The sequence below is a fragment of the Pipra filicauda genome, unplaced genomic scaffold, assembly GCF_003945595.2.
Source record: "Pipra filicauda isolate LSUMZ 115617 unplaced genomic scaffold, ASM394559v2 scaffold296_size2174093_pilon, whole genome shotgun sequence".
Lineage (NCBI taxonomy): Eukaryota > Metazoa > Chordata > Aves > Passeriformes > Pipridae > Pipra > Pipra filicauda.
The window spans coordinates 430,911-449,815 of record NW_024104416.1 but is presented as its reverse complement, the minus strand read 5'-3'; the positions used below and the strand labels follow the sequence as shown (position 1 = coordinate 449,815).

The following is an 18,905-nucleotide window of genomic DNA, read 5'->3' as shown; positions in this document are numbered from 1 at the left end:
TGCTGCACTGAATACCCACTAGTGCTCCACTCTTACACAAGGTCATCTGTGCTCCACTGAGATCCAGAAAACAGACTTTCTCCCTTAAATGTGCTGCGGGATTCAAAGTAAAGGTATGTCTGTACACCTAGAACATATCTTCCCACAAACTGCAGGTACAGATTTTAGTATTTCACTACAGGAACCACATGAAATATTTTCCTTTCATATAACAGCCTTGCCCACAATGCAAGAGATCCTGTTCAACGGAATGGAAATTTCTCTTTTTCTTTTTTTTTTTTCTTTTGCAAGACCCCATCCACCTAAATTGGACATAAAAGGGACACGAGACTAAGAGCAAAAAATTGCAGTAGGACAGTGTGGTCATCTACAGGAAGCCTGCAGTAAAGTCCTCTTCCTCAGGCTTGGTGACATCAATCACAGAGACACAAAGGGGTGGCCCAGCCAACTCTGCCACTGAACAGTGTATTCCCACAGATGCAGCAGCCTCTGTTGTGCCCACTGATGCCATGGGCTTTGACCCAGCTGTCACTGCGAGTCTTTCCGACAGCTCTGGGTGAAGGTGAACGCTGGGTCTTCCCACGGCGTTTCGAGCTCACTGGGTGCTGGTACTCACCTGGGAAACCGCTCCTTGCCCAGGCTCGCCCCGCTCCTCCAGCCCACACAGGGATGGAGCGGGGCGAGGGCCGAGCACAGCCCGCCCCAGTGTCCCGGGGCTGCTCAGGGACGGGAGCGGCGGCTCCGAACCGTGACCCGGGATTGCGGGACAAGGCACCGAGCGGGGCGGCCCCGCCAGCGATGGCACCGCTGCCAACCCGCGCCACACACCCTGCGGGTCCCGGGACACCCCGAGAGCGCCTCCCGAGAGCCCCGCTGGCATGTGAGAAACAGCTCCCTGCGGAGAGCCCCGGCCGCGGGTACCCCGATCCACCTGTCCCAGCCCGAGAAGGGAGCGCCGCAGGAGCCCCGGCAGCTCGCGTGCCACCAGCAAAAGACTCCAGAACAACCTCACGACTTCGCGTTCTGGGGCGGAGGGGGCCGTCACTCCTGCCCTGCCGGCACCTCCAGACGGACCGTGTGTGACAGCGATACCCGCTGTCCCGCAGCCCCGCTCGCCGCTGCCCGGCAGCGCTCTGTCACCTGCCCGGCACCGCACCGCACCCCGGCACGCCGCCGCTGCCCCCCGCGCCGGCCGAGCGGAGCGGGCCCTTACCGATGATGATGGCACAGGCGCTCACCAGCCCGATCTCCTTCTTGAGCGCCACCCGCCCCGCGCCGGGCGCGCCGCGCTGCTCCCCGCCGGCCATCGCTGCCCGCGCTGCTCTGCCCCGACAACGCGCATGCGCCGCCCCGCGGGCCGGGCGGGCCGGGCGGGGGGTCCCTGAGGGCACACGGGGGTCCCTGAGGGGACGCGGGGCTCCGCAGTGCCCGGGGCTCACGGGGCTCACGGGGCTCCGCAGTGCCCGGGGCTCACGGGGCCGTGTGTTCTTCCGAGGGGCCGCGGGCACCGCGGAGCCGGCCCGGGCGCTCGGTGTGCCGGGCTCTCTGTGTGCCGCGCGCTCGGTGTGCCGGGCACCACCGCCCCCAGCCCGCCCGGCGCCGCGCCGGGCTCCCCCTCACAGCGCCGGCTCCGCGCCGGCCGCCTCCTGGTGCGCTTTTATTCGTCGGGGCGGTGCGATAATAATGTGAAGAACAAAGGTTTTACTGCTTGTCATCAGTACGAACGAGCGCGGTCCCAGCCAAGTGCCCGAGCTCGGTCGCTTTCTGTGTGTTTCACGTTAATTTCTCCGCTCCTCCTTCCCGCTCCTGAAGCGGGTCCAGCCCCAGCCCGTGCCCGCACCGGCTCCTTCGCACCCGAGGGGTTCCCACGGCACCGGGGCTGGTTATCTGCTGGGGAGCTCAAGGGCATGATAAGTGTTTCCTCTCCTCACACAGGGGATGGAGCACAGACGTGTCTGTGATGTGTGTCTGCTTGCGAATCCTTTGCTCTGTGAACAAACTGCCTTCACAGGAATGTCGGTGAATGAGGTCTCATCTGCTCTCAGATGAAATCAGAAAGGTAGTTTGGGAACCTGGGCTCTTCCCCCAGGCTGTAACGACCAAGGGCTTATTGATGGAAATCCCTGGTTTGTTACTTGTTTATGAGAAGAACACTTTCCTGAGAGCGGTTCTGTGCTCAGAGAGGAGCCCCATGTGGGTGGCCCATTCTGAAAATGCACAGGATAGAAAATTTTCCTAAGAAGATTAAGTGGTAACTGGCAGAGTGTGGGGAAAACAACGATGCAATGGAAATGGGTTTGTGGTGAGGTGGTGTCAATGGGAGAAGGAACATCTCAGGGAAGGAAGGTGGGAAGTTTCTGTGGTGACATCAGTCTGATTATCTTTGACTTTAGAATGAAAAGTATTATCTGAAAATTGGAGTCATTTGAGAAAGTCCATGGGCTATTCTTAGAAAGCTGATAATTGCGAGCGATTTTACCTTATAAAGCTGCTTTACACTGCTGCTGTTATAGAAAGGCTAATTGATTTTCAGAGGTTGAGGCTTGTTTCCTAAATTGATCTATCGCTCTTTTTCTAAACTGTCTCACCAACCACTTTTAAAATGTCCTTTTATTGAGTTACTCTGTATTTTTTATATATTTTACAAGAAGAGTCACTTTCTGAACTATGTAAACATTACTACTTCTCCTTTCAAAGACAAGGAAACAAATGCAAAGACACTGGAAACAAAGTTTCAGGTGTTCAGAAGTAACCTGATGGATTATTTACGTGGTTTAATTGATTGCTTCAGAGCTATGTTTTGTCCTGGTAGCAAGTAAAGTAAGTTCTGGTACGTGTGCAAGTCTCTATGTGTTAGCCTTATATGGACTTTATAATTTCTTTTGTGAAAGTTGTCTAAAAAATAGATTGAATTTCATTAAAAAGTACAAAAGTCAAGAAACATATGAATGAATGGTGTTGCTAACTGTGTTTGTAGCTGTATTACTGAGTTCCAACAACCTAACGAAATTTAGGATCAATTAACCTTTACAGAACCACCAACAATCTGTTAAATGAATGACCACTTAGAAGGATAAGACTGGACTTGGTTTCTGGGGCTGTGGTAGAAATGGTGGTTTTCTCTGAAATATGTGTATAAACTTTGTGGTATTGTGAGGAAGATAAAAATCCCAGTCCAGCCCTCTTCTGGTGATTGGTGAGCAACAGAGCACACTGGCTATGGGATGATGAATACCAGAATTCAATTAACTCTAATAATCTTCTTTAAATCAACTGAGCAGTAGCTGCAGGATTTTTGTTTTCTTTTAAACATTCTGGCCAGTTTAGAGGGCTTTGCCAGGGAAAATTCTAGGAATTCATAGAGTGTGCACTCTGTCTTCTGATATAAATATTTTGTTCTGCGTTTGTTCCTCCTTACTGAAAGCCACAAGGAACAACTGAGTGACTCTACTGATATGTTTTCTTGTATTTTACTGGTAATAAGAAAGGAAGAACCTAACAGAAAAGCACCAGAAACCTCTCCTTAGGAGTGGTAGTCAACAAACCATGAAAACTGTGAAAAGCAGAGGGACATTAAGAGTATTCTGTCTTCCTATCCAGTCTCACATCAGATGCATTTTGAACAAGGCTAAAAGAGCTGGCACCAGAGAACCATGGAGCGAATCCCAATGAAACCTTTTGCAGCAGAACCATTAATGAGCTGTCACCTGTCCCTGGGGCTTAGCAAGGCCACGATATTGTGTATTACACCTCACAACTTCAGCACCAGACCCTGACTGTGACTTTCATCCTGGAGGGCAGCATCCATGCTCTTACCTTTGTGGGGGGGCTATTCCCAGAAGGAATAGCAGCCTTCGTGGTTGGGCAGGGTGTGCTTCCATGGGACACAACAGAGCCCTGTGACAGGCCAGACCCAAACACTCGGCTGCCCACCCAAGCAGGGATCTTACAAATGTCCTTTTGAAGGGATCTGTACCTTTGCCCTAGGAGCAGAAAATAAAGGTATATGTTTGCCTTTGTCTCAAGATGCTCAGCATTATTTTGGTGGGTGCTTCTTTGTGGTATCTCTGCCAGAATGTATTTTGTACTGCAGGCCACGAGCTTTTGAGCATTTTAGCCTGGTTACCTGGTGGGCAAGGGGTGTCTTGGTGGTGGAAGAGGATGGTGGCTCTGCAGCAGCAGCAACAGCACAGCCCCTTCCTGCCACACGAGACTGAGCTCATGTTGTATGGATTAAAGTTTATGGGCAAGGGGGTGCAGTCAAGAAATCTGTGCTATAACTTAATTTAGGATTGTAATACTGGACCCCCGTAGAGTAATTAATTTTTCTTATTTATCCTTGGAAAGAGGATACATTTTTTACCTAAATCCATATAAAGACCACTGATTTACTCATTCTTTTCCCAGCATGTGTATAATAAATTATTGTCCTTTACAAAGTTTTAAGTGTTTTACTACAGCTGAACAATTAAGCAGGTGGCTGTTTACAACACAGGCTTTCGATATGCCCACAATATCCATAACAGAACACAGGAGTGTAAAACAGCAGTGGGCCAGAAACCTGTTGGAAAAGACAGCAGTGACAAAAGTTGCCCACATTAACTGCCAAAAAATGCTCTTTCTTTCTTTTTTTTCTTTTCAGGCTGAGTGCCTGCCTGCTTCACTGTGTTTTTTGCATGAGAGTGAAGAGACGACTTTTCTCCATTTGTGGCAGCGTTGGCTGCTTATTTAGGTTGTGTATTCTGCCCCACTGTGAATATAGTTTCAAAATGAGCAAGTCAGAGGGCATGTACATTCTAATTAGTAGTTATCTGAGACAGCTCTCGGAGCAAAGAATTCATTTAAATCGTTTTGGATCTGAACATACTGTATCTACTTGAATGACGAAATGTTAGTAAGCAAAAAAGCCAAAGTTCTTTTTAGGAAGGCAATTGCTGCATAGCAACTGCACAGAGAGGATGCAATGAAGCTTGCATGTGTTCTCTTTTGTTGCCATTTTTGTCCTCATTTTCTCCATGTTCTGAAATGTACAGAAATTATTGAAGCTGTTGGAAAGAGTTGTTTCATTCATTGCTACTTATGCTCCAAAAAAACCAGAAGCAAACAATGCAGTTTGAGGTTTGTATTTTGAGAAGACATAATGAAGGACATTTAATATGCCATTTTTAAAGGGGTGATGTAACTGAATGGTCTTTGATGTATGGGAAGGGGGCAAGGTTAAAGAAACATAAAGATTCTCCATGATAGCAGACACTCTTTCCAGTCTCACTCTGTTTTTGTATCCATCTAAAGAAATTTCTATTGTCTTAAAATATATCCTACATGACTGAAACTTACAATAGTTATTAAAGCATAATTCGACTTTGAATTTAATGGGGTCACCATAAACAGCAGATGGGAAATAGTTACTTGGAAGGGTAACATATCTTGTGGTGAATCTTTAAATAGAGCAGTGGGCTGACTGGTTTAGCAAAAGGAAATTTGGGCAGTAATGGGATTGTAAAGTGTTTATGAATTGCTAATAGACTTGAGAATAAGGTTTTTATGTTGGATAGTGTCTGTGGGAAGCCAGTACAAAATACAAGTTACTTGTTGAAAGCATCCCATTCTCCGTCACCTTGCTCTGTTGTGTTCAGTCTCTAAGATAAAGGTGGGAAATGGTGTTCTTTGTATTTCTAATACAATTTTCCATTGTACCTCTGTGTTTTCAGAAAGCCACAGTAGAGGAAGGTGCATTAGGATGTGACTCCTCTGTGACTCCCCAGTACGTACACAAGAAAATGGGGGATGTACGTTTGAAAAGGGAAGGCAGAATCTTTTTCTCTAGTTCAGTAAAGGAGGAAAATGTCCAGAGTGGCTTTTGTTTTCTGGGCAGCTACCCTGCTCTGCAATAATGGCAACAGGAAAAAGGTTCCCCCAAGTGTGGAACTGTTCTGAAATACGATAAAGAGGCTAATTTATAGAATCATAGAATATCTTGAGTTGGAAGGGACTCACAAGGATCAAGTCCAACTCCTGGCCCTGCACAGAACAGCTCCAAGAATCACACCATGTGCCTGAGAGCATTGTCCAAATGCTTCTTGAACTCTGACAGTCGGTGAATTATATCTCCTGAATCCTGTAATTTATTGCATTTGTGGGGCATTGGGAAGAGCCATAGCTAAGACTGACTGGGCTGACAGATGCCATTCTTTCACGGTCCTCTGCAGGATCCGGGAACTTTAATCCCTTAATTTAGGAAGCTCAGGAGATTCTTCAGGCAGTTGTCACTGTGTTTCACAGAATCACAGAACATGCTGAGTTGGAAGGGACCCCCAAGGATCATCCAGTCCAACTCCTGGCCCTGCACAGGCCCATCCCCAGGAGTCACCCCCTGTGCCCCAGAGGATCAGCCAAACCCTCCTGGAGCTCTGGCAGCCTTGGGGCTGTGCCCACTGCCCTGGGGAGCCTGGGCAGTGCCCAACCACCCTCTGGGGGAAGAACCTTTGGCTGAGATCCAACCTGAGCCTGCCCTGACACAGCTCCAGCCCTTCCCTGGCTGCTGTCCCTGGTCCCCCCAGAGCAGAGCTCAGTCCCTGCCCCTCCTCTGCCCCTGCCCAGGAATTGGAACTGCAGTGAGGTCTCCCCTCAGTCTCCTCTGCTCCAGCTGAACACACCAAGTGCCCTCAGTGTCCTCACATGGCTTCCAATCAAGACCCTTCCCCATCTCCGTGTCCCTCCTTTGGACACTCTCCAATGGCTCAATCCCTTCCCTCCATTGTGTCCCCCCAAACTGCCCCAATGTTGAGGTGAGGCCGCCCCAGGGCAGAGCAGAGTGGGACAATCCCCTCCCTGGTGCCCCAGGACAGGGATGTCCCTCCTGGCTGCCAGGGCACTGCTGACTCAGGGACAACTGGCACCACCAGGACCCCCAGGGCCCTTTCCCGGCTCTGCTCTCCAGCCTCTCATTCCCAGTCTGTCTGTCCATCCGGGGTTGCCCCATCCCAGGGGCAGAATCCAGCACTTCCCCTTGTTGAACTTCCCATGGGTGGTGATTCCCAGCCCTGGGATCTGTCCAGGTCTCTCTGCAGGCCCTCCCTGCCCTCCAGGGACTCAACAGCCCTTCCAGTTCTGTGTCATCTCCAAACTTGCTCCGTGTCCCTTCCAGTCCTGAGTCCAGGTCATTGCTGGAGATGTTGGAGAGCACAGGGCCCAGGATGGAGCTCTGTGGAACACCCCTAGTGACAGGTCACAGTCTGATGTCACCCCAGTCACTGTCACCCTCTGTGCCCGACCCCCGAGCCAATTGCTCACCCCCCCCCCACAGGATGTGTTTATCCAGCTGTGGGCTGGGCAGTTTGTCCAGAAGGACACTGGGAGAGACAGGATCAAAAGCTTTGCTGAAATCCAAAAAGATCACATCAACTGGCTTTCCCTTGGCCACCAAGGGGGGTTGGGTCTTGTACACAGCAGAGGCTTGCTAGTGTTGATAACTCCCTCCACGGCCTCCATGAAGGACAGTATTTTGACAATGCACAGAACATTCAGGGGCAGCTGCTTCACTCCCTTTGAACAGCAGGCTTTTATCTGTAGATCCTGGTGACTGGAATGTTTGCTGTCTTTTAGGTTAGTACTTCACAAGGTATGAACTGTTAGACACATAGATACCTGTATAAAAACTCTAAATTTCCATCTATATGAAGTGGGCCATTGTATGCTCAAATTTTATTACCCCTTCAGAGACATTTCATGACAGCTCATAAGCAGATGAGTAAAAGTAGATTATGTAAAGAGCTAATTGTAGGTTGTTGATGAATGAGATTTCTGGAGTTAGAGTTATTAAAAGAACCCAGTTTGAGTTAAGCACTGGTACAAACTGGTGTGTTATCAGAGCACACTGAAGTGCAGTGCTGAAAGGACCTGAAATGGGGGATAAGTTTCAGAATGAGCACTTGTTTTATGTGGTTTTTTAAAGGTCTCTGACAACACCGTAGTATTTCAACATTTCACCACTATAACAACCAAAAAGCTTTTTTTAAATCACCAATCTAATTTAGATTGCCTGTTGACTTAAGTGTCTAGCTTGAGGTTCATTGTAAGCTTTCATATCCTTTACAGAAGGAAGAGAGCTCCCAGGTCCTTTTCCTTTACATTGCTGCCTACCACATCCTTCTGTTCTGCCTATGTGTGCTAGATCCTTTCTTTTTTCTTGCACTTTTTCAGCTAAATACCAACATCCTGACTTTACACCATTTCACCAGTCAGCTGAGATCATCCTCAGTTTTATTCCTCACTTCTGCACTTGGTGAACCCGTGAGTTTTTAGTCTGTTTGGTCACTCAAAATGAATTATATTGGTTCCTGAATAGATTCCAGGAGACCCACCTTGAAATTTCTTTCTGGTTTGTCAGTGCCTTGTGAATAATTACCCCAAGTGGGATAGGGATTTTTTTATTATTGTGTTTTTAAACCAGTTAAACAGGTTGCATGACCACTGTCACTTGGCTCTTATTTCATATCATCTTGATTATGAATATGACAATTATGAATATAAGTTAAAAACTCTAGTTTAAAGGAAATTAGTTAATATCTACCACTTCCCCTTTATCTTCTGAAAGAAGTTCCCTATTGGACACAGAAGCCACGACTCACATCATCTCTTCTTTCCACTTCTTGTCGGAGAAGAGCACTAGATGGCACTCTGGGTCTGTAACTCAGCATTTTACAGTAAATGTGATCTCAGCTGTCTCCTCTGATGATTATTTTAAGTGCTTATTTTTTGAAGTTTGGCATCTAAGTTTAAGATTGAAATTACTGTAGTAGTAACAGTCTTTTTTAAGTGGGTTTGGGCTCATGCTGTCATCGAAAAAAAAAATCAAATAATCCTTCAGCCTATATTGCAAAGCATAATTTTATGTTATGTGCCATCGAGGGAGGGAGCCCGCTCTGTGAGGGCAGCTGGGACAGTCCAGTGTTGGCTGTGCAATGCACCTGTGTGTCCATGGCTGATGCATGGAGAAGCAAAATAGGAAGAGCAGAGGATGGTGAACATTCTGCCATGTGTTCTGCCAGTCTGAGTATGGCTCAGTTGTAATTTAGGTGAAGGCATGAAAGCACAGAGCTTGATCAGGCCAACCATTATCACCATGATCCACAGGTCATGGAAAAGGTATAATCTGTGTTAAAGACTTCAAGAAACGTTAGTTCTGCTAATGGCATTAGCTCTGGAATTCTGTTTCTGATTGTGTTTAAATTGCCTGAAACTATACCTAGTGGTTCATTTCAATAGCATGGTGTGACCACAGCTGGGATCTGCTGGCTCTGCCCTTGCTGAGTGCTCTGTAGGCTCCTGCAGTGGTTTGGGAAGGGAGGATTGCACCCTGCTTTCTCTGGGGGCCCAGGGCATGTCTGTGTGGCTGTGCTGGTGTGCTTTGGGCTTGCACTCAAGGTGCCAGGGCAGAGCAGCTTTCTGCACGTAGAGGGCAAGTCAGCTGCCAGAGGAGATCTCTGGACTGCTAGTTCAGTGATTTCCACTGAGACACGAGGGAGCACACTGCTGCCTCCTGCCTTTTTGGATACTGTCCTCCTGATAACTCGTGGTGTCAAGGCAAAGTCATGGTGTTTAGCTTAACCTGTCTTGGCTTTGCCTTCAAAGGGCAATGCTTAGGATGCCAGTTAACTTCATTCATCCGGGATTTTAGAGCTCCCTCTCAACTCTTCCTGACCTGTGAAGACTTCTGAGTCTTCCAGGACAAAATAAAACAAGTTAGCTGAGCCACCTGGCAGTGGTTTGAACGAACTTGTTTGGCTTTGCCCTAGAACTGACTAGAAGTGCTTACACAGCCAGTTACTGGGACTCAGCTGTAAGGTGTTAACAGCAGAGAAATACAGAGGAACAGCCTTTTAAGAGGCCTGTGAACTGTATGCCCTGGGTGAGAGCCTTTACATGAGCCTGTTGGCTTTCCCTTTAGGAGACAAGGTGTGCTTCTGTGGCCTGTTCCATGGAGGGGTTCTGTAGGAAGCTGTCATGTCTCAGCTGCCAGCTGGAGTAATTCCTGCAAAGGTGTGCTCCTTATCTGTGCAGCACACATAGGATTGCTGTGCCTGAAGGTGTCCAGTGGAGCCACACAATGTGCTTTGCAGGGTTGCTGTAGGTGGAGACTCTGCTGTAGAACCTTATTTTCTTATGTGCTTCAGAGAATGGGGAAGGCAGTTTGGCACACGAGGTTTTCTAACAGTGGCCGAAATACAAAAATGCACTTTTTTCACATTTCTGTTAGTAAGTTCGTGCATCTATTGTACCATGGAATAGTAAGGAAATTATAACACTTCTTACCTGTACAACATTATCACTTTTGAGAAGAATAACAAAGTTAGAACATGTATCATGCTCTTCGCTTAATGTATAGGTGAATATTTACGCAGAGAACTACAAATAAAATAGATTTTCCCTTTGCAAATCTGTCTACGAGATGAAGGGTTGTCTTATAGACAGAAATTTACATTTGGTTTAAGTGCATTGTGCTTGGAGTTCATACACATCCCCTCCAGTACCTACTTATTAAAAGAGTTCACAGAAACTACACCGTAAACCTGCTGGAATAATTTTTATTAAATCATTTTCTCTGGTAAACAGGGAAAACAGAGCTGCAAGGAAGTTAAAATCTGGGCTTGGCTTCCCCACTAATGACAAACTCAGGCCCCAAAATTTGCTGAGACAGAGATGACAGGCTCTCGCAAGTACATTGGGTCATGCACCCACCCCTCCTTTCTGGTTGCTGCAGGGTACAGGTGCACTCAGACAGACAGGACTGCATTACTTTTGAGCTTTGTTCACACCCAGAGCAGAGCAGGAGGGAGCTGTGGGTGAGATGTGGGTGTGCAGTGCAGTACACCTGTCCCACTCGAGTGCACCACACCAGCACCACCAAACCTTTCTTTCCTCACACCATTTTCCAAGAATATGGACTGCGAGAGTACTGCAGCACTGCTGGATTCCCGTCAGTACTGAGTGGCCTTCTTTTAAACTGTCAGCCTTGAACAGTTCCCAGGAAAACCAATTTGTGAGCAGGGATGCTGTGGGTGTGTAGGGCTGCCAGTAAGCCCATTCACTCACATCTGCAACGTGCCCCAGCCCAGCAAACAGTGAGTGATGCTCAGGCACTGGTGCATAACGTGATCTAAGACAAATTTCTTACCTCTCTGACTTGGTTGCCTACCTCTCAACCAGAGGTTTCCTTCCTGTTGCAATCTTCCTGGAGACTTGCAGTATGTATTGCATTATCCTGGACTTTTTCAAGTGGGGAAGGCACAGGATGCCTTTTCTTCGTGTTAGGCTTTGACAGTGTCATTACAGGGGTGGGGGATTTGCTGTGCAGTGCATCATCCCAAACATTTCTGATGATAGCATCAGATTTTTCTCCTGCTTGCCCTTTTCCCTAGAAAGGGGTAGGCTCTTTGGGTGTTGCCTGACGAAATTCAGGAGGTGGGTGGGTGCAATGAGATTTTCTGGCTGCACCTCTGCAGGGTTACTGAGAGGGCAGAGGGCCCTCAATCCAAACGGGGCAGCCTGCACAAATGCAACCAGAACCAGAAGATTCTCCAAGGCAGCATGTTTCTTCTTTCTGGAGCAACTTGCCAATAGAGAAGATTATGTTGGAAGCAGCTGGACTGTTCTCTGAGTGTGTGCATTTGGCCAATCATCCGTGGTGTGATCACATCGGCCTCTTGGAAGGATGCAGGGTCAGCCAGGTGCTGGTATGCACGTGCTGTCTGCACATCACCAGAAGGAAGTGGGATGGGAATTTGTACACTCTGAACGGTTGTGTCCCTAACAGAAAGGAGGGCCAGAATCCAGAGTTTTACTTGTAATCTTGCTGCTCTGTCTTCCAGTAGTATCCTGTACGTTCACACAACAAACATTGCTGCAGAATCCCTCCGTGCTGCTCACCCTAATTTCAGTGGCTTCTTTCTGCCTCCCTTCAGTACTCTGCCTTTAGTACTCCTTTCCTGACACCCTGCATATGCGCTTACATACCCCCTGACCATCTTTATCCTCCTTTCAAACTTGGAAGATGTGGACAGACATACCCATAGCATGACTGCAAATTCTCTTTTTCTTGGGAAATCAAAAGTATCCAAGTGCAGCCAGTCCTAAAGCACTGGGGTGCAGAAATCCAGCACTACATGGTGCACAGTGTTGAAAATATTGATAATTTAGACCTTGTATCACTTGTGGAACTATTGGTAAATAGACTGTCCAGCAAGTGCTCTTAATGAAATGTGCTTAAGTGCTTTGTTAAACTGGAATATTGGTCAGCCTGACATGGAATCTTTTCAGCTGGAAAGTCTCAAATTGTGGAGTTAAGTCCTGTAGTGTTTCAGGAATAGCTCAGGGATCTGCTGACAGCTCAGACAAATTGGTGCTTTTCTACCTGAGTTGTTGGCCATTCAAGCTGAGCTCAAAGCAAATCTCTGGGGCTTTGGGGAAGCCAGTGACAAATCAAAGGATCTTGTTTAACTTGGCTATGGTTGAATGCTGCACTTCCTTGTGAGGCTGAGTATATTCCTTTGATTCACAAACAACATCTGCTTCTTTTCACTGACAGTTCCCGAGGTGACCTCTGGAAGGAAGGGGAGCAAATATTGTTTTCTGAAATGGTGGTGATTCTCAATGGGGCAATGGCAGGTGTGTGCAGAAGGCCAAAGACAAGTGTGCTGGATGAACACCTGCATGCTTCCCTGGCTGAATACATTTGCTTTACCTGATTGCTCCTTGCTTACCCCGCAGTGATTGCTGGTGGCACCATGTGGTGCATGGATTGCAGGCTGCTCAGCCTCCTAAAATCTAAAGGGTCTGGTTAAATACTCTGCAAGGGCTAAGACCCAATGTGTACCTAGGTGTTCCTGCTGGTACTTTAAGTTAAATGCTACCAATACCGAACAGCATCTAAAGTACTTTCATTTCTGCTGGTCTCTAGTCACACGATTTTTTATCTTCATATACACATCTCCTGTGTGTTCCTTCCAGTATACCTACCATGCCTTATGCACATTTTATCTTATGTGGACAAAGTATACCTGGACCTGGGTAGTAGTTTTGTTTGACTAGAGGCTTCCTGTAACTGGCAACCAGAGGGCCTAGCCCACCCCTGTGGCACAAGCTTTTAAAGTCCCATTATTGCTCTGAATCACACCTTCATCTCCACACCCTGAGTCATATATTAAAATAAAACTGTGGGAAATAATAAAACCCAGTTATATGAATGCGTTTTTTATTATAAGAGTTCTTAAATTTTTTTTTTTATTACTGCTTTGAGGCCAACTCATCATCTTTTGTTATGTTCATTACAAAAGGCTTTGCTCCAGTCCCTGTTAACTTGAAGGGGAAGGAACACAGTGCACAGACTGAAGAGCAGTTCCTTGCTGGCATCCATCCCCTGCCCTCAGCATGCCTCACAGTCTTTGCCACAGCTGCTCTACAAGAGCCCTCTGGGGCAGGTTGTGTTACAGGGCAGATTGACCAGGCAAGTTTGCAGAAGACAACTCAGAACAGGGGGTCACATCGAGTCCTCTTTAAGTCTCACACCCTGCTCGTGGTCTCTGTTGTTCCAGGTGCTGCTGACACGAGCTGCTGTCCTTTGACAAGCAAATGTGAACAGTTTTCAGCTTTGCCAATGCCATGTCTGCTTTATGCCCAGCAGAGTGGGAGAGAGAAGTCTTCCCCAGTCACAAAGAGGTAGAACATGAGATTGGAGAGGGGAAAAGAAACTAGGAGGCAAAAGACTTGTTTATATTTGTTAATTAGAATAGTAGATGGTTCCTATTTAAAAAGGAATACTCTACAAGACCATGTTTTTGTTAAATAGGTGGGGGAATGGGCTTCCTCAGGCTTTGTAAATTCAAGTGTTTGTCTGTTGACTGAAGCTTGAGAAATTCCTTTTCATCTTTTAGATCATACTTGTTGATAGTTTTAGATCATGCTTATTGATCACACCAGTACCAGAACTCCTTGCTCAAAATAGAGCACATAATCCATGCCATTTTCTCTCACCCTAAAAAGTAGCTGAATGTACAGAAAGGAAGTCCTGAATCAATGCTCCACTGCAGCCTGGCATCACACCAAAAGGATTCCTCTGCATACCTCTGGCTACAGTTTCCAACCTCCCCCTCCCCCCCTTTTATTTTTTTCTTGTCATGTGTGTCTGCTTTCTCAGGTAATAGCACAAGCTTTAGCTTGTGCTTTTACGATAGTCTGATATTCAAGATCTTCCTCTGTTGCAGGACATGCTGTTTTCCTCCATCCCTGTCACACACTTATCTGGGTCATCTGAATTTCTTTTGGCTTTTCAAAGAGCAGGTGCTTGAGACTACAGCCCGAAGCTCTGATGGAGCAGGTGAGTCAGAAGTTGGCTTCCTACTTACTCCGTGGGGAGATGCTAAAGTCTTCATGACAGACTTGCTGTAGCTTTTTTTCTGAATTTTCTTAGAGGCACGACTCAGAAAATGTTGTTATGACATGGGCTTCTGTTAATCTAAAATTCTGCTGCCACCAAACATAGGGCACCCAACAACTCTCTGGTGTTGAGGACTTGTGGTGGTGGATGCCTTCCCAGTAGCCTTTTCATACATCTACTCCTGTCTGTTTCTGAACATGTATTAAATAATGCTCCATCATCAGAAATCCATTAAATGTTCCCTGGCTGACCATCCACAAATCATTTAAATAGCGTTCTTCTGCTTTATTGAATGTCTTTTGAGACGTGTTATTCTCTGCTTAATAAACCATGCAGGGTCTTAAATGGTGCCCAATCTTCTCAATCTCCAAGGAGGGCATGTATTTTAAAATTATTTTTACCCATAAACTCATTAAATCACGAGAGATTTTCTGCTTCACTGTTAGGAAATAAATAGAAGTTCATGTCATGTAATAAAAAACCCAACAGACCAGGAAGGGGGCTCTTGAAAGACACAATAGATCAACAGGATACCTCCATGTGGACCAAATGCCTGCAAGCTGGGAGTCATCTGAAAAAAATGTACATGATGGTTTAAATCTCTGAACACAGCTGTGAAATCCCTGAAGGTATTTTGTTCCCCGTTTCTCAGTAATTCAGGTGACTTTTGTAAGGTTAATGCTTGGAGAGCTCCCATGGAAACAAAAACTAATGATAGGTAGAAATAGAGCTGGGGAGAAGCGTGTTACAAAGGCTTCATAAAAACTCCTAATCCAGGAGATCCAGCATATACTATTAAGGATATTGAACAGTGGGTTTGCTCACTATACAAATATAAAGCTTGTTACAGGCCCCTTTCACTAACTGGTATTCCAAAACTGTGCATCCAGGCTCCAATGTCCACCCTTTTTGGTACTGAGTTATTGTACTAGGATATATTACGAAACTGAAATAGTGGCTGCTTCACTCGTTCTGTTTCTGTGGTTTGTCAGAGCTTCTGCGTTTCTGAAAAGAAGTGTATTTTTAAGGGAAGAAAACGATAGCTTTGAAGCTGAGTGTTTACCCACAGGGTCCTTTTGTTTATGTGAGTAATCAGTGTGGTCCTGGGCACTCAGTATCTAACATTTTACATACAGTGAGTGGGTGAAGGACTTATATCCATGACAGTCATGCCTGCGGGAAGATAGAACAACTGGGAAATTCAGTTCTTATAAATCTATAAAAATAGCTAAGAGGTGTAATGTACTGTAAAGCTGCCCCATTAACACACACTGGGCTGTCTTGACATTGTTTTGATATGCAGCAACAGCTTTATGGCTGTTTCAGAAGGTGTTGTAAAGCTTTGTTTCAACATGGATAATATTCCAAATCCAAATTTTGTTTCATTTTTATGTGGTTTCAGAAAACTAAAATTAACTAGAGTGCATTTGCATTTACCCTGCTTGTCACAATTACAAGGCAGGTGCAGAAATAATGAGAGTTGGTTTCATTTAATAGCAAAGATTCAGCAATGTTTGTCCTATCCAACTGTCTTTTTCTTTTTTTCCCTGCATGTGAATTGAGAACCAGAGCTCGTGATGCAGCATCACTGTCTTCACTTGACTGGCCTTTCTTTGCCTCTCTTTCCTCTTGTCTCCACAGGGTCTCTCAGGAGAGCTGGTGTAAGTCAACCAACACTGAGGAGCACACATGGAAAGGGAGTCAATGCCCAAAGCAGATGGAAGCAAGGTGGCCAGGTGGGTGTTGTAAGGTGACAAACACCACTGCTGTTTCACTCTGGACACAGCACCTCAAGAGGAGTTTAAAGGTCAGTAGTATCTGACCCTTTAGTTTGCCCTTCTTCCCCTGCAAACAAACTCTGGACTGCTCCTTCCATGCCTAGGCTGCCCTTCCTCATCCTCCACCCCTTTCAGTGGAAAAGGCTCTCTTGTTATCTTTGTGCCTTACACTCATTATTCTTTTCTTCATAGTTTCCATCCTCTTCTTGACAAGGAGAGGAGGAGGTGGAAAAATCCTGAGGGGACTAAAGCCATGATAAACCAGGTTCCATGTGAAGACATGCACAGTGTTCCCCTCTTAAAGACAACAGTCAGACAACTGTCAGGGCCTGTGTTGTGTTACTCCACCATCCTCTTGTGGAGCAACAAGCTGTGTTTTGCAACAGTTCCCAGGGAAGAGGTAGCTCAGAACCCACTGGAGAAGCCCTGTGGTGTGATGAGTTCTTACTTGGACCTGTCTGCATGATACCTCAACAGGGGGAAAAGCAGTCCTAAGAGGGGGCCAAGAGCAGAACAGTGCCCACTCTAATAATGACTTATTTTACTTTGAGTGACAAACTTGCCCCACTTTGTTTCCTTGAGAAAACACCATGACCTCTCCTCCTGGGTGCTTTTTGGTGGTGTGTGTCTTCTGCCGTGGTCAGAAGAGTGAATTTCTGTTCTGTGCCCCAGCAGGCTTGACTAGAGCAGCAGTGCCTGTCTGGCAGCTTTCGTGCTCTTGTGCTGGTTGCATGTGAAGTTGCTCAGCTCAGGCTGATGTCTTGCTTGTCTCCGTGCTGGCACCTGTCTGCCACCCTCAGCGCATCACAAGTGATATCACTTAAAGGGCTGGGACTTCCAGGGTGGGCCTTCAATCCTGTCCTGATTTTTCAGTTGCTTGGCTCACATCAGCAGAGAGGGGGTTTGGTTTATTTTGGTCTCTATAACTGAGAACTGGTGAGGGGACACAGCCCATGCTCTTTATGAAGCAGTCAAAGAAGGACAGCGAGAAAAAATGTTTCTACTTAAAATTGCTGCTGTGCATTCTGGAATTATCATATACCTGTCTTTCCTTAGTGGTTTAGGCTTGTGTCTCTGTCCAGCTGACACTGGCTGATCTATCCTGGGCTTCAGACCTGCACAGCAATGAATGACCAGGTTATTGTGGAGAACTCAAGCTCCCTAACAAAGAAGTTAAAAAAATAAAGGTTCCAACAAACAGTTGGCTTAACGTTACGCATGTATTTCCTGTCTTCAGGTAACTTGTTCAGTGCCAAACATATTTCTGCTGTTTAAAATAATATCAAGTTTACCTTTCAGGTAAGAAACACCTACTGGGGGTAAAGTTTTCTTATGACTGATGTCGTATGAGGACCAAATAAATTCGATGTCCAAAGCCAATCATGCTCAGTGTTTTAGTTCCAAAGATGGCAGATGTTTATATGCATTTAGCCTGTACTTCACCTTGTTAGAGAAATAAAAGTGAGGAGGTCTGGATCTACATTTTGTCCTTAAAGGGAATGGTTTTAGCTGTAGTAATGGAGTCTGGGAAATTTGCCCAATTTCCGTTTGTTCTCTTTCTCGTCCCTGGAAATCCGCTCAGGTCTCTTTGTGAGCTTCAAAATGGGGATCACATGTCATTGTTTTCTTGTGGGGAGTATGACAGCTGTGTCAAGGTGATTTTGGAAAGAGAGCTGCAAATGACCAAGCCACCTTGGAAATTATGGCCTGCAGGTTGTGAGGCTGCTGTGATGTCAGTGATGGCTATTTTGTGTGCCTGCACTGAAAGAACCTGTTACATCAGAAATATCAAAATACTTCCGAGATTGACAGAGAAGACGGTACAATCTCATATCTTTTAACTGACTCTGCTTTATGTTGCTACACTGTACATGTAGCTGATAATTTTTTTTTACATTATACCAGCAGACAGCAACTCTAGCTGAGAAATGTCATCAAAACAGTGTTGATGGGCAGAAAAGGTATGAGTTCTGAACAGATATTTTAAGTGAAGGGCATTAGAAATTAGTCTCAAATTCTTTTACAGCATAGGTAGTCCCAATTAATATCCATGTTTCAATTTTAGTGGTAATAACAAATAGATCACCCTGATTATTTTGCAAAAGAATGCACAAACAGGCGTGTTTTGGCAGAACTCTGCAATTGTGATGCCAGGAACCATCAAAGATGGAGTGAGTTTGAGTCTGTACGTTGGGTTCTGGTCCTCACAATGTCTGTGTGCATCTCCTCCTGTGCTGGTGAGAGAAGGGCTGGCCTGTTCCTCCCTTCTGACAAGAGAGACATTGCACACATTCTTTTCCCTGTGCTCAGAAGTGAGCTGAGGTCACTGCTTTGCTATGTGAGACAGCTTGCATTCTGTTCCTGCACTCTTCCATGGATGTCTTTCAAACAAACAAACCAACCAACCTGAAACAAAAATCTAACCCTTCCCCCTGCAAAACCCCACATTTGCCTAAAGCAGGCCTATTTCTGTTTTCTTTCTGTTTGAAACAGTGATTTCATTGTTGATAATGCACTTGAATAAAGTCTACCTGCTTTCCATTAAGGTAATAAAGTATTTATTCCTTCCTGGTAACCCAGAGTTCTAGTGGGATTTTGTCTGCACTTGCACCGCTCTTCACCAGAATCAACCTATCTCCTGTATTTTCCTTGGAGAGGGTATAATATGGGGAAAGCACATTTGAGGTTAGCAT

General features: G+C 46.1%; 1 protein-coding gene across 2 annotated transcripts in view; it reads right to left on the bottom strand.

The window, feature by feature from the left end:
* SLC7A10 (solute carrier family 7 member 10) overlaps positions 1 to 1,522 on the bottom strand; it is a 41,016-nt gene extending 39,494 nt beyond the window's left edge. Inside the window, exon 1 of one of the 2 annotated variants that reach the window (XM_027732863.2) lies at positions 1,214 to 1,522. In XM_027732863.2, coding sequence (XP_027588664.1) covers positions 1,214 to 1,307 — 94 coding nt within the window. In that variant the 5' untranslated portion in view covers positions 1,308 to 1,522. The remainder of the gene's footprint in view (positions 1 to 1,213) is intronic. The other variant, XM_027732864.2, reaches the window with a different exon arrangement.
* Positions 1,523 to 18,905: the final 17,383 nt, after the last annotated feature.